The sequence below is a fragment of the Metarhizium robertsii genome, assembly GCF_000187425.2.
Source record: "Metarhizium robertsii ARSEF 23 chromosome Unknown MAA_Scf_1, whole genome shotgun sequence".
Lineage (NCBI taxonomy): Eukaryota > Fungi > Ascomycota > Sordariomycetes > Hypocreales > Clavicipitaceae > Metarhizium > Metarhizium robertsii.
The window spans coordinates 2580862-2596028 of NW_011942149.1; the positions used below are offsets into that span (position 1 = coordinate 2580862).

Consider the following 15167-nt stretch of genomic DNA (forward strand, 5'->3'; position numbering starts at 1 on the left):
CTGTTGAGATGCAAAAAGGCTGCAGGCCTGTCCATGTTGAACGCCAATGGCCTTCCCTGGGGTCCCTGCGCTTGCTGATCGCTGTTAGTATATCGATTCGAAGCTCATGCTCTAATATCCTCTGTGTGTTGGTCGGGATGTTGTCGAGGGTAACTATGTACTCGTAGTATTCAGTCTGTGGCCGGAGGGAAGGTGACGTTGGCTGGACAGTATGAAACGGGCTGAGTGGCACCCGTTGACACCGTGAAGACACCCCACATGATGACCGCATTGCACAGTCTCCGACTCCGCCCTGCTCACGGGGCTGCACGGTAACGACTCTAACGAGACTCGGCTCCACATGGTGCTGGCGCTGTCCATGTTCTTTGTCCACCTTTCATCCACTGTTGGCGGGCGACCGAGGACCACGCATCGACAGACATGATCTGGCATTAATCCAACATCCAGAGGCCGCTGAAGGGCCGTTCGACATGTCCCTGCAACGCACACGCCCCCACCTCTACTACCAGTTGACCCTTCACGGCTTTGCTTCACCCAAAGTGCAGCTGGCAGGCAACACCACCAAGGATCGTCATCGGCCATCCACTTGGCCAGCACGGCCAGCAACTCGCAAGGCACAGACCTACTCGGGAAGAAACATAATAACTACTTAAATACGTACCTAGGTACCTACCTGGTACCCACGTACCTGGCAGTAGCTGGCATTTTCGGCACTGGAAGAACGTCCTTGACCCAAGTTGCTCCATCTCCATCTCTAGAGATCGGCCCCAAGGTCAAAAGTTAATTTTTGCCCTCGAGGTGGCAACGGCTGTGGCATCTTCCATCAAGGCAGGCGTCCTGAAATACAGAAATTATGGAATGTACTTCATTTATTGTCAAGGGACACCATACCCTAGTTCATGTTTCGTGAATATCGCCCAACCCGGCGTCTCGAGACGCGACGAATCGGCGTCTTTCTGCAACCCTGTCTACACGAATCAATGCCATCGCCATTGGCCGGGAGGCTCAGAGATGCTGAGATTACTGAGCCTCTGTCTGGGTCTTCTCCATCTGCCGCGACGCCAAGTCGGCCAACGATCCACCATCTCGCAGCCTCGCCTTGCCTACCATTCACATCTCGTCCGGCAGCTCAATTAGGTCTTACGCCGCTCATGATTGCGCGCCATGACACGTGATGAGATCATACAATATAACAAACGCCTTCACACATTGGCAACTGTTTACCTCACAAACATCCTCGAGGTCCCAAACACTCTGCCGAAATCTCCATCAATAACAAGTGACGTCAGGGGGCCCAGAGAAGATGCCACTGCGGGTTCCTTCACGGGTCCGTTACTATCGTCGTTTGAAGCGCTCGGTTATGGAGAACAGACCCACTGATCCGCTTGGCCACTAGTTGGGATCTTTCGAGAGGCAGATTAGTACTGGCCGAGAGTGAGATAAAGATGCAAACTCACTGTGGCCGAATCGGCCTCGTCACCAGGCAAATCGACAAGATGTTCCTCACGGTTTGTGTTGGGATTCGAGTGGACCCTACTGGATTGCTGCCAAGGAACCGACTGATGAAGTTCTTGTACACGAACTTTTTCAGCTCTTCACGTTGGATTTGGGGATTTTGCAGGGTTTCGAGATTGGATTTTTCTCGTCAACATCACGGATGTCGTCAACTTACACCACGTGGGATTATGGATCCTGTCAAACAGAGTTCTTCCTCTGATGTCACGATACTGATAGTGGCCGATAAGGGCTCACTCACGATACTTGGCATGCCGCAGACAGTGTTCATAGGAGCATGTATCTGCTTTTCTGCGCCCCTCCCCCTTCATCTAAAGCAAGGGTACTAATCTGCTCTGGTCTGCCCATTTGGGTGCCATCGGCTCCAGTTGAGGTAGGGGTGTTCCAGGTTTGCTGGCGGACCTTCGACTTCAGGGTTCCAAGGATTTCGGCCCGCGGCACAGTGTGGTTCTTGGCAAGAATGCAATGAGGAAGCGAGCATCCAAGCGTATAATCTAGACGTACGTTTGACGCGGCTGATGATATTGCTGATCACTCCCACCTGCCCGAAATGCCTCAACAGTCTGGTTACTTCAGCTAAATGCTAGTAAGGGTAAGAGAGACCAGGATCGACGGTTACGCTCGGTCCGTCATTGGATTATTCCATGTTCCTTAAGCCTTTCCTGAGAATGAGTCCAATGCAATTGCGTAATAACAGAGTGTCGGTCAGCATCCAAATCTCCAGGAGCGACAAAGCATGTTTTGTATTTGTGGCGGCTAGCACGTTTTCCATGCAGATGGTGTGAACTCCAAGAAATGGCAACACGGGATGTATCCCCATAAATGATTGTCATGGAAGACACCAGTACGCGCTGATGGTGTCGCTCTGACTTGGCTGGTGATACTTTGACCGACTCCTACAGGTCAAGAGAGACAAACAAAGCAGGCATCATCGCTGCAAACCTTATTCAGTCAGGTATCCGCTGGATATCACCAAGTTAGAGGAACCGTATGTTTGCAGTTGATAATCGCGGCACACGGCCTGTTGGCGATCCAAGCGATCGGACAGAAGAAGTGGGCGAGTGTGGCCGACACTGCAGTCAGGAAGATGTGCTAAAGAAGCGAAGCAATCCTGTTCTAAACTTGGATCGTAAGTGCGTCGCTTTCCATTCCACTTGTTCAGATGCTCTCTAATACGATACTCCCGACTCGTCTTGAGCCCAAATGCCAGGACAGTTTCAGGAGTGTGGCAATGACGATGTGAAGTCACAAAACACCAACTCAGCCCATAACTTGACGACGGCAAAGTGGCCCGTAGGCTTTCGAAACTAAAATGACATGTGCAATAGCAGAGCAGAAACAGCTAGCCGAAAAAGATGACAGGTCAACTTGATTTGTGCATAGTATGTACTTCTTCTCAGCTCTGTCCAGCGTGGGACGTTCTACAACACCAGCGTGGGTTCATGTTTCGGATCGACCGTATACCGGCAATAGGCAACCGGCCTCCAAGTCAAGTCGCTTAACCTGAATTGCAACTTCAATGTTGGAATTGTATCTTTGGACTCGACTCTAGCAATTCAGCTCACCATGGAAGACGACAGTTACACAAGACAACGCCAAGGCAAAGAGATGACCTGAAACGATGAAAAACTGGATGCTCCTCTCCACCGCAACTCACAGCCACTTCGTACCCGTACATGCGCCAGGGAAGCCGATCAAGGCAGCATGTGTGGTCCACCTGTCAAGTTCCATTATGAGAGAGTTTGAAAGCGTTGGACAGTTGACGAAGTCACTCTAGGTTCCCGCCTGCCTCCTTGAAGTGCCGCGTCGTTTGGGTAGCTGGAAATGGAAGCAGGGAAAGCTCCAAGGAAAAAGAAGGACATGTAGCGTACGATGACTATCGCCACTGACGTGAGCTGTTTTCCTACTCGGCTTTGGATGCCGCCGCCATCTGTAGATTTGGCTAGTCCTGACAAGGGACATGGTTATCGAGACTTGACAGCCGTTTTGGAAACCGGCAGTAGACAGACAAGGCTTACGGAAGAAAGCCAATTGGAGCCATGCAGAAGAAGCCTCGTAAACTGCTTCTGAGCGACTGCCGTGGATTTGGTAGGCAAAAGGGATTATTACGCACAATGGCTCAACCTCGTCTATAGGATCGCAATCAAGGATGGAGGCTTACATACTCGGTAGTATACTCGGTAGTTGCGGGAAATGTTTGAAACGGAAAATGGGATATGACGAAAGTGAAATGAGAGTTGTACTTGTCTTTATTCATGACTGAACCGGAGAGGAAGAGTGAAAGTCGTGTTTTGCCAGTGTCCTATGTTTGACATGTACAGTTTGCGAGAGCCTCTCTTGCAATACGCAATCCTGGCGTGTTCTCCTCGTAGGACATACTTAAGTAGGTATGTATTTGGCTTCATCTCATGTCACGCACATGTATACATTCAAGACAAGTCACAGAATGACGCAAGTCGGCATAATTAGACACGTGCATATCGCCAGACGCGCGCGCACCCAGCTCAAAAGCGCCGTCAGTGCAGACGCAACATGAGCCTCCAGCCCATAATAGATCATCAGCGCCTCCGAGCAAAGCGAGCCACGGTCCTGAAACGGTCCGCGTTGCCACATTCTCAGTGCTACTCCTGGTGACGACGGTCCGGTCGTACATAAAGTACATGGTCGATCCGGCACAATGCAACATCGTTATCAGGTTGCAGCCTGCCGTACGCAAACCTTATTCCAGGCTGCCCAGACGCCACAATGCGACGTGCATGGACGCATCATGCCCGTGACGACTCAACTGCTATGTACTTACATATGTACAGATCTTGCTGCAATGCTGCACCCCGGGTTAGGGGAGACCAACAACACCGCTGGCCGACTCGGAACTGCTAGACCGGCATGGGCGTTGATGCACACGAGTTGCCATTCATGCACAAGGAGAAAACCTGGTGGTTGGCAGCTCTGTACAAAATTCCCTTTTTGGCGTCAAGTCGAGTCAAGTGTCGAGACGGCGTGGCGGCACCGAGCCCAAGACCTACGCCTAAGCCTGAGTCGTCTGGTGTCTATGTACGTTCTACCACGGGAAACGCTGCTGTGCCATTATGCCGTCGTGACATGGTGAGCCCGCCTCGGCAGACATTCCGGTGTTATACGAGCCATGTATCTATCATGCGCCATCGTGTAGCCCTCGTATACATACTATTAATGTTCAATTGTTTCGCTCTGTAGTCAAATGAAATTACAGTACATACACTGACGCTTCCACCATCAATCGCTGTCTTGCTGCTCTGATGCTGCTCCAAGACCACAAGGACAAGAGTAGTCTTCCAAAATAATGTAATCTACATTGTCAAATTACGCAAGAAATTAGCACCGTGTGTAGAAATAGAAAATTAGCCCTGTGAGCATTCTAATATATATGCCTAGTAGTAAAAACATCATCATGGACAATGCATGGCCTTTGCAGGCATTTTCTCTTTAAAAGCAGACCCAAACAATCCCGGCAAGCCAACTAGCTAAAAACACAGACGTGGAAAAACTAAAAATTGCACTTTTTGTTTTTTTGCCAAGGGAAAAAAAAAAAAGACAAGCCCTCCTATTTCCTCAGCTTGTAAAACCGCTCCGCCACGGCGCCCATCTCATCCAACACAATCACGGTAGGAATCTTTGGCGGGACAACATCCTGCCTCGGCGGCGCGGCGAGAAACGTCCGCGGAACATGGGACGAAGAGAGGGATACCGAAGAAAGGTTGGATCCGTCGCTGAGTGACAGCGACGACATGTTGGACAGGTCGCTTCCTCGGCGTGGCGAAGATGGCGATACGAATGGTGAGGACGGAGTCATGTATGGCGAAGACGGAGACATCTTTGGCATCCTAATTAGATATTGCTTCTTTTGCTTTTGAAGTAAAGAGTGCAGCCATGGTACGACTTACAAATGGGGACATTCGTTCATGGATCTCGTGTCGCATGCGAGTAGCCTTGTCCTGCTCTTCTGCTTCCCAGCGCACATTGATGAGAGCCGGCGCATCTTGGACCCATTGGCGAATGTCGGTTGACACGGCTCGGAAACCAGGGGCGTTTTTGCTAGCAAACTTGCACATTTGCGAGTGTGTCGCCTCCACGCCGTAGTATGTTACCCCGGGCAGTTGGGGGCTTGCCGAGTTGGCATCGACAATTGTGATCCTGAACCGGCTTGTATTAGTATTTTGTCCTTGTGGCTTGGGAGCAAAGGGACAAGAAGGCTAAGCTACACGTACTTGGTGCCTTTAATGTCAGTCTTGTGGTTCTCGTGGACCATGTGAATCCTGAACCGCTGGTAGATGTCGAGGAAGTGGTTGTTGATATTCGCCAACGTCTCGTTGTCCTTCTTGAGGGTCTTGAGCAGCACCGACTCGGACTCGAACAACTTCCTGGGCATAATGGCATCCGCCATGCCCTGCAGCATGAGCCCCCACGTAGCGGCGTCTGATCCTACATGCGGGGTGCCGAGGAAGACGAGGCCAAATGTAGACACATAGATGGATCGATAGTCTTGATGGCGTGTCATGCGCAAGTCATTCGAGTACAGCAGCGCGCGCTTCACCAAGATGCCGCCCAGGCTGTGGCAGACCCAGATAATGGGGTTTCGAAAAGTGCCCTCGCTCTTCCGGTACAGAGTGAGGTTCGTAATGAGTGTCTGGGCATGTTGGTGTATGAAGTTGTCGCTTGCGCTGCGGTCGTTCTTGCGCGAGTACACATCGGCGTTGTAGCCGTAGACGAGGACGTTGGCTTGGACGCCCCTGAGGGACTCGGGCAGGAGATCGGTAGGCCAGAAGGTGCCGTTGCTGGCGGTCCATGTCTTTTCCGGGTTGCCGTTGAGGCCGTGGACGAGGACGATGTCTACCTTGGCGTCTGGGTGGGAGTAGACGGCTGAGGTTTCGTAGCGAGAAATGTTGCGTTCGAAGCCCTGCGACGATTATCAGGGTGAGTAATCAATCATATGGGAGGCCAGGAGCACTAGGAGAAGGAGAGGGCCGTGGATGACGTACCATTGTGATTAGTTTAACGCAACGAGTGAAAGCAAGACAAGGAAAGGGGGGAAATAACACGTATAACAACTGCTTCTGTCCTTTATCAGCAGTAGCGGTCGTAACGAGCAAAATACAATTCTATCAAGCTTGTCTGATTGTCTGGAATGGTTCTGTTTTATTCTCTTCACCTTGTTGGACGACGGCATCTCAAGTCTTTATACACAAACGTGACAGCCGTGAAATCCCCAAGCCTTTCACCCTTTCACCCTTTCACCCCTTCACTCGTCACGGAGCCGAGGGACAAAAACCTTGCACCTTGTCGAATCGAGCCGGCCGGTGGAGCGGCACGTCCAAAGAGAGAGACCGGATTTAGGCGGACAGCAACGTGAGGATCCATCACAGGGCCGAATCGAAGAAACTATCGTACGGCGTACATGGGCATGTGCCCTCAAGGTTTCATTGAATCCCCCACATGCCAGAACGGACCAAGAATAGACTACCCGTCGTCTGCCATTACGAATCCACAGGGGAGACTGGCGGCCGGCATCACAAGGACTAGCCAGTAGCATGAGTTTGACATCGTCCGGGCCATCACAGTCACCTCCGTGCTAATGCAGGATATTCGGCCGAAAGAACCGCACCCTCCTCCGGAGATATCTAACGAGTGGCAAGGTGCCAACTAAAAGGCAGAAACTGCAAACACGGATTTAACTGGGCAGTTGGTGTATTGTTCCGCAGGCTACCTCTCGCCATGATATATTTGGAGGTGAGGAATTGGGCTCTGTTGTGGTGTTGTTGTGTTGTTGTTGTCGTTGAGGTGACTTGACGCAGGCATCTGAGATGCACGCGCATTTGTGCAAAACTCCCACTCAACCAGGCTCAGTGCTGCGATGTGACGACTGACACATGCGACAGCCGCAGTTGACGACCCTTTCTCATCTCATCACGCTTGGCGAGACCCCGTATCCAAGCCCCACGCATTGTTGAGGTTGCTTGGAAGGCCATATCCATATCGGTGGTGTGCATACTCCGTACTCCGTACACAACTTCCATCTAGACGAACCTCAGTCATCTCACACAGTCATTGGCCATGGTACCTCTGGTTTCGCCGGACGTGAACAATGACGGCGGCACCAGACGCGTCGTCACCCACATTCATGCCGCAAGTGAATTGATTGGCTGTTCTGACGGGCCGGCGCCGTCTTTCAGAGCGTGAAAAGGCTAAAAGTTGCGCGGTTACATCGACGTAACTTTCCAGCGCACTTAAGGCTCGGAGGCCTGATCTGGTGTCACCACCACCGTTTGGAATCACCCATCACCTTCTGCCGAGTTCGCCTCTAGTTCTGGACTCTGCTGTCGTCTTTCGATTCTTGTCCTCTGATTGGTGCGCAAGCAGACTGGATGGGCACACGACCCTGCGAGAGGCCTGCATCTCCGGTTGTCAGTTGCGACTGTTGCCTGTGATGCAGGACGAACTGAACTCAGATGGCGCGTATGAGGGCCCACATCTTCAAGGACTTGCATGTGCTGCTCCAAGAATTCATCCAGCGCATCGACATGTCGACATATTCCAGGTGCATGATACTTCTCGAGCAAAGGTTTCTTCAAGTATTCCCCATCGACATGTCAGGGGCGCGCGTGTTACGACGGGACAAGAGCCAGCTTCAAGTCACCTCTTCATCCTTTACCCACGACATTCGGTGCAACCTTGGCATAGCATTGTGTGCGTGGATATAACTAGCCAAGACGGTTCTACAAGATGGTGGCAGCACTCTCAGCCACATCATTCGTCCGTGGTCCTTGCTTCCATTATTTGTTTGGGCGCATGTTGGTGACACCGTTGGTTCATGTGGGTGCATAAATACGAGCCTAGCATCGGTAAGCTCGATTGTGCCTGCGGCATCGACGTCCTGCTCTCTCAGGAATTCCTTGTCAGATGTCAACCAGTACAGCAAGATGCATAGGAGTTTAGATCGTATGCATGAAAAGTGGTTCGTCCGATGTTTGAAAAGACACGTGAACAAGGGCGTACAGAAAAAAAAAGGGGAACAATGTTGCAAAATCAAATCTTAATCTCTGGGTGCCAGCATGACAACGTATTCTCTTGTGCTGTTCCCGAATTGAATCATATCCTTGTCTCGCAGTTCCAAGTACCGACTATCAGGAACTTTGCTATCATTCAGTACGGTTCCATTGGCGCTTTCCAGATCGATCAAGTACGGCTTCACTCGGCCAATTTTGTCTCCATACTCGTTTCGTTTTTCCGTGTAACGAAACTGTATCACGGCGTGCTGCTTGCTAATGCTGGGGTGCTCGGCTGGCAAGTCCACAACTGCCATCTCCCGTCCAACCAACCAGCAGCTTCGCAAGCTGAGATCAATAGTATCGACAATGTCGCCTCCTTTGAAGACGAAGAGCTTCCACTGGTCTCGGGTCGGCGGCTTCCGAGCTTCCGGTGGTTCATGGTACTTGAGGACAATAGATGACCCATCGGCCTGAGCAACCGAGTTGGACGCTGCGGCTAGTGCTCCCGAGCTGCCAAAATTAGGCTTCTCCTTGGGCTTCTCCGGCTCTTCCCCTTTCACAATGGCGAAGGAGTCTTCTTGTGACGGCAATGGCCCTCCTTGCTTCACAGGGTTTCGACGGTCTCTTCGACGGTCCTCATCCGATTCGCCATCATCTCTGCGCCGTCTTCGGCCATCTGAACGCTCATCGTTACGAGCTCTTTCTTGCCTGCCGGATCGGCTGTCAAGGTTGCCGCCACTGCCCCTTTCACGCTCTCCATCGTGGGACCGATGCCGGCGACGGCGATGCCGGCCGGGAGAGTCTGGGGTTCGTGAGCGCCGCCTTCTGTCACGGGACCTTTGTCGTTCCTGGCGGCCGCCATCTGGAGCTCTCCGTGAGCTTCTATGGCTGTCTCTTCTGTCCATGTCGTCGTCGCGTGCCGGCCGTTGAGTAGGTCTGTCGGCATAGTCGCCAACTGGAGCCATTGTTGCTTGTGGCTTGACTGTGTTTGTTCGTTAAGCTTCGTAAGGTTTGACAAAAGATGCCTGCACGTGAAGTAGCAGGCACCCAGGCCGATGCTCCGTGCTTCGATCGCTCTCTACGGAACAAGAAAGGCTGGCGGGAGTTTGGCACCGCACAAGCTGTTGGATCAGAGAGTTCAAGCGAATGCGAAGGCTATGACCAGCTCATGCCGAAGGTCAAGCAAGCAGCGCGTCTGTAGGTGCGGATCCGCAAGCGTCTGCCAGCCAATCAAATGGCCACCGCTCAGCGGAGATGGAAATCTCAACTGACATGGTGCCTGGCTTCAATGTTAGTGGGTCAATTGACATGTCAATGAGCACCAGACATAATTGACAACATAGTGCCGGGAGTCACGGCCCCTGCAGCCGCTGTGACAGGGGCCGAGGCTCCTGTTTAGCGCCAGAAGCATTGACGGCCGCTTCAATGTTGCCTGCCGGACTTGCGGAATTTGAAGCATCCAACTGACAGCGTGTCAATATGTACAGTTGACTCACTTGGCATCGATCGCTAGCGACTAGCCTCAGTACCCATGTCAGCAGCCACATATTAAACTTCAAGGTACGTACTCCAGCATGACGCGAATCCTGTCAATTTGCAGCATCGAGTTTGGAATCACTCGGTTTCCAAGTTAGACTTTATCATGTGAACGCGTTGGTTCAACACCAGGCACATCTGACCGCGGGACTTGCTAAGACCAAGTGATGCTATGCCCTCTCGCAACAATAGCTGCAGCTGACCCCTTCTTTCTAGAGCCGTCAGGACTCCCGTTTTTCTCTGTCGCCTTATCATAACGTACTTTAAGACAGATGAAGGAAGAAGCTGTCCCGTCCAAGAACGAGGTCTCGGATTGCTTGTGGTGGTTCTTAGCAGTATCAATAGGCGCATCGGGGCTACGTCCCAGTGCTATTGAATGCCGTCACGGTTTCATGGCAAGTGAAGTCCAATTGAGTCAGGATTCGAGCACGGTCAAGTCATGTTTCTCTAGACTTGGAGGATCCAAAGTCTCCTGTTTATATATCGTTTATTGTTACTGGGCATCGGTCGAAACTCTCTCCATTTTGCACGTACGCCTAATCCAAACCGTCCAACCTGATAATCTCTCTCACAGCCTCTTCGACACTCCCAACGACTGCCGTTGGACTGACACCAAGCGCACCGCCCAGTCCATCAATCCACCCAGTTCCCTGTCGGCCTACCCAAACGCTCCTCAGTCCGGCGGCAACAGCACCCGCAGCATCAAAGGGATTCGAACTCACAAGCCAGACCTTGTCCAACTGATGTGTCAAACCAGCCATCTCAGCCATGTGTCTATACGTCCGAGGATCTGGTTTGAACACGCCGAGGGGATCGACACTGACAATATTAGACTCCGAGAATGTCGTTCCCGACTTGGCCAGCGACGGCGAGGTCTTGAGCGAAGAAGTAATCATCGCCATTGTTCCGTTGGAAAATATATACGGTTTAAGAGAAGGCGTTTGCGACACAAGCGCGAGACCCTTGTCTGCATCTGGGAATGTGTCTAGTCCATTATAAGCATCAAGGATGCGTTCCTCTTGGTCCCTGGAAAGTTCTAGGCCGATTTCTGCAGTTGCCTGGCGAAAAGAGTGTCTGGTCAATTCGGAGAATGATCGGTATAGGCCTACCTGGTCGTCAGTTACTGGACGCGGCGTGAACAGCGTAGCATCACCGCTTGTGCTACGCAACATGCTTGAATGTATATCCCCAGTGTCAAAGGCTACATCGTCTGCATACACACACGTAATTTTTCAAGTCTTCAAGGTGGGGTATTGTTTTTACTTACCCATGCTATTAATGCGCCAGGTGTACTCGAGCTGGTATCGCCTTGCCTGGGTGGCGATTAATTTGGCCTCATCCTCGCCATAGATCCTGGCCAGCTCATTTGCAATCGACTCAGTCGACAATAATGTGCCGTAGAGATCAAACGCAATGACGGTTTTAGCCATTTGGACTTGAAGGCCGACTAGGTTTTGGTTCCGCCTATGCAGTTGATTACGGCTCGGTGCTCAGCACCAATGCGTCGGGTCTGGACGGCAGCGAGTCTGGTAGATGGAGGCGGAATAACAGATCGCAGAGCAGACAGGCAGCTTCGAAATATTGATATCTTCTACAATGCTCTTGGGTTATTATTTCTTCCAATATTGTGGGGAATGGCCAAGAGGTTCATTAAAATTGGTGAAAGGCTACAAAAGTCGATGGTCCGTTGCAGACCATTCGACCAGATAACTGAGTCATCAGGCTCAGTGACTGACTGATTAACTAATACCAGACACCAGGCGCTCGTTCTCGGGTAGAAAAACATCGGAAGGTTTTTGGCTACCACAATGTCCCGTCACGGGTCGGTTTCGGTTTCGGTTCCGGTTCCGGTTCAACAATAGTTACTCCTGAACCTTATCGGTGCCCATGAAACATGGGCATGTATGTTATTGCTGCAATGATAAATAGCGCCCCAGTCATTTTCTTTTCATTAAAAAAGAAAAAAAGGCCGGGTTTATATTCTGCCTTCATTGTTCGCATCTCAGCAGTCGCCCATTCTCAGTCTGGCTTCTTGGGTGGCAAGACCAATTTACTGGGGCTGGTGAATTGATCCTCACTACGTGGGAGTCTTTCATCTGATCGCCGATGCGGGTGATGTGAGACGTGAGCTAGACATGCAAGGTTATTCGGCGAACGACGGTTTAGTACGTAGATAAGGTGCGATACCAGGCCGATCTTGGTGAAGAAACTCTCAAAGCGCCAAACTACGTTTCCATTTTCTTTGGGTCAGTGGACATTTTGCCAAGTACTATAACGGTCTCAAATCGAAAACATACCCACTTGCTTTCGCCAACAAGGTAAATGTAAACATTGAGCTGGCCCAAAAAAACATCTCGGTCAGTCAAAGAATCATCACCTTGCCGTAGCCAATCAATTCGTTTCCACCAATCTTGCCTCGAGACGATACGATACCACGCAGGACCCCCGATAGTGGCGTACATGAGGCTACGGTGACATGTAGCCTCTCTCTAACCTCGCGCTTCGCACCCTTAGATTCTGGGATGCCATGCTGGGATGGAGTACATACCTAGGTACGTAGTAGGAGGCCAGAGTGTAACCCGCCCTCGTAACTGAGGAACCTCCAGATTTTGCGCCCAACCGGGTTCCACGTGATGGGCCAACGGACTTTTCCGCTGGCAGGAGCGACCACTGTTGTGCCTGTAACTTTGAACATACTACTTCCCAGGTGGCTTTGCCGGCGACGCAGTGAGGTGATGATGCGACGACGATTTATGTATGTGCTCTTCAAATTCAAATACCAGACGGAGTCGCCTTCAACGTTGACCCTTCACCCACTGCCACTGCCACTGCCACTGCCACGCAAGGCAAGACTTCAGCTCCAGCCCTCCGTTCGATGGTCTGGCCTTCCTTAACGGCTGTTGGCAACTTTTTGACGCAAGCGTTGGTGGTATCTTCCATGCCGTGGACAGCAATGACATCAAAGCGATGGTGAAGCCGGATCCCGACGCAAGGCCAGAGGCTTTAGCACCCGTGCGACAACGAAAATGGCATTCCAGAGTCTTCACGGGTTGCATCAACTGTCGCCGGAGGCATGTCAAATGTGATGAAGGCGCACCTTCTTGCTCAAACTGCACTCGTCTAAACCTCCCTTGCAACTTCGACCGCAAATTTGTCTTCAAGGCCGTCAGACACGCCGGGACCCCGGGACCGAAGGCTGACAAGAGAGCCAAGGTCGCAGCTGCGTCCTCAGAACCACGAGCATCCAGTAGATCCGACTCAGCGTCAAGTGGTGAAGATGGTTCGGATGAGACCAGCGCTCAGGAATCATCTTCCATTGATGGTGTCGCGGTGATGAGTACAATGTCCCCTGCAGGGTCAAAAACTCCACCATCAAGCCTATCGTTCATATCAGAAGACTTCGCCTGTAATTACAAACATGCCAGATTCCCTGTCAAAGGTCAATACATGGCGTCGCCCGTCTACTGGTGTGAAGCCACCGACGTGCCACGGCAAATTGGTTTCAACGACAACTTCTATTTGCGCCATTTTCTGGAAACTGTCTCATCCTATCTCATCATCTATGACACTCCTGCAAACTCAAATCCGTACCGACAGCTCCCGGGTCTGATGAGCAACTCTGGTTTGCTTCGAGATGTCATGAAGGCCTTTGGTGCCATGCATATTGCCGGCTTACCGGAAACTCGAAATCGTCAAGTTCATCACAGTGCAGCGGTGAAAGCGTATGGCAATGTTGTCACACAGCTTCGCGATACTGTGGCGTTTAACCAAGGCCACCCTACGTTGGAGCTTTTAGCAACCACCCTACTTCTATGCATGTTCGAAAAGATATCATCCAACGATGCGTCTTGGAGGATTCATCTCGCCGGAGCTGCGCAGATATTCCAATCCCTGTACAGTCCACGAGTTGGCCCTCCGTCAAGTCCTACCGCAAAAAGCAGTGGTATGGAGTTGTCTAGCGTGTCGCACACTCTTCCACTACGGCGTTTTCTGGTTTCTCTAATGGCGTATCTAGATGTTGCTGCATCTTTGGCAACTGGTGACGGGCCATTCATACAGGGTGACTATTGGGAAACTTTCGGGGGCGGATGGGAATATAATATGGGGGTCCCTAGTTTCGCCACGGTTCGGTCACCAACCGACCGCACGATGGCTCAAATACGTCAATCATGGTCACGAATCATGTCTATCCAGACAGATATAAGCAAGTTTGTCAAGATGGAAAGGGGAGGATTGGCACAGCACCAGAAAGATATGTACTACAATGACTTGTCCTACAGGCTGCGGAACTGGCAAGAGTCAGCACCTGACATTTATCTACGATTGCACCAGCTAGATTCCATGCCAGCGGATGCTACACCCGAGGAATTTGAGACCCTGACTGCCGCTTCATGCATTCAGATATACTCTTTGTCCTGTGCCGTTCATTTGGAGACGGTTAAAGCACGCAGAATCGGGAACGCTGCAACTGACCCGACAGTTGCAGCAACAGTGTCTCGCATTTTAACTCTAATTCTCGGCTTTCAGTCCGGCATCAACCAGCTGGCTGTGCTCTGGCCACTTTTGACGGCTGGGATTGCCACGGTTGATCCTGGGCAGCAACAGAGTATAAGAGAGCGGTTGGCAGCTATGAGGGGCTTTGGTTTCAAGGTTGGTGCCTCTTCATCTCCTGTCTCACCAATTCCCTCAACTAACGGTGTTGTGTCGGTCTAGCATGTCTCACGACTTTTAGATACATTGGAATATGCATGGGAACAAGGACGACTATTCGGCCGAGTTGATTACGAGGAGTGTGAAAGGCTAATTTCAGCTAATCTGGTTCCTTAAGATGAAGGGCAAGCAGCAGGAGATATTATAAAGCGACCATCGCATTTATTGTACCGCCTTGGCTTACGATACTCGTCAACTCGCAATCCACGGTCTCGGGAATATCCATTTCAGTACACAAAAGCATTGGCCCTTTATTTTTCCTTTGGTACCGCGGTGGTATAACCGAGAAGCGTAAACGTGATGTATAGGCCCCGGATAGAGCTCAAGCGAGAGCGTGCATGCAAGGCTATGGTCAACTTGATCAACACGAGACGTACGGTT

General features: G+C 51.3%; 4 protein-coding genes across 4 annotated transcripts; 1 reads left to right on the forward strand and 3 right to left on the reverse strand.

Moving 5' to 3' along the window:
- Positions 1-5098: 5098 nt before the first annotated feature.
- Positions 5099-6536, reverse strand: MAA_04631 (LipA and NB-ARC domain protein; the record flags this gene model as incomplete). The annotated part of the gene is made up of 4 exons (XM_007822727.1): positions 5099-5401; positions 5439-5688; positions 5763-6451; positions 6534-6536. 4 exons carry the CDS (start codon positions 6534-6536, stop codon positions 5099-5101), a joined length of 1245 nt encoding a protein of 414 aa, XP_007820918.1.
- A 2048-nt stretch (positions 6537-8584) lies between these two features.
- On the reverse strand, positions 8585-9505 carry MAA_04630 (Forkhead-associated (FHA) domain protein; the record flags this gene model as incomplete). Its single annotated transcript, XM_007822726.1, has 1 exon — positions 8585-9505. One exon carries the CDS (start codon positions 9503-9505, stop codon positions 8585-8587), a length of 921 nt encoding a protein of 306 aa, XP_007820917.1.
- A 1107-nt stretch (positions 9506-10612) lies between these two features.
- Positions 10613-11506, reverse strand: MAA_04629 (haloacid dehalogenase; the record flags this gene model as incomplete). Its single annotated transcript, XM_007822725.1, has 2 exons — positions 10613-11286; positions 11344-11506. 2 exons carry the CDS (start codon positions 11504-11506, stop codon positions 10613-10615), a joined length of 837 nt encoding a protein of 278 aa, XP_007820916.1.
- Positions 11507-13043: 1537 nt separating this feature from the next.
- MAA_04628 (Zn(2)-C6 fungal-type DNA-binding domain protein) lies at positions 13044-14789 on the forward strand (the record flags this gene model as incomplete). Its single annotated transcript, XM_007822724.1, has 1 exon — positions 13044-14789. One exon carries the CDS (start codon positions 13044-13046, stop codon positions 14787-14789), a length of 1746 nt encoding a protein of 581 aa, XP_007820915.1.
- Between the last annotated feature and the right edge of the window lie 378 nt (positions 14790-15167).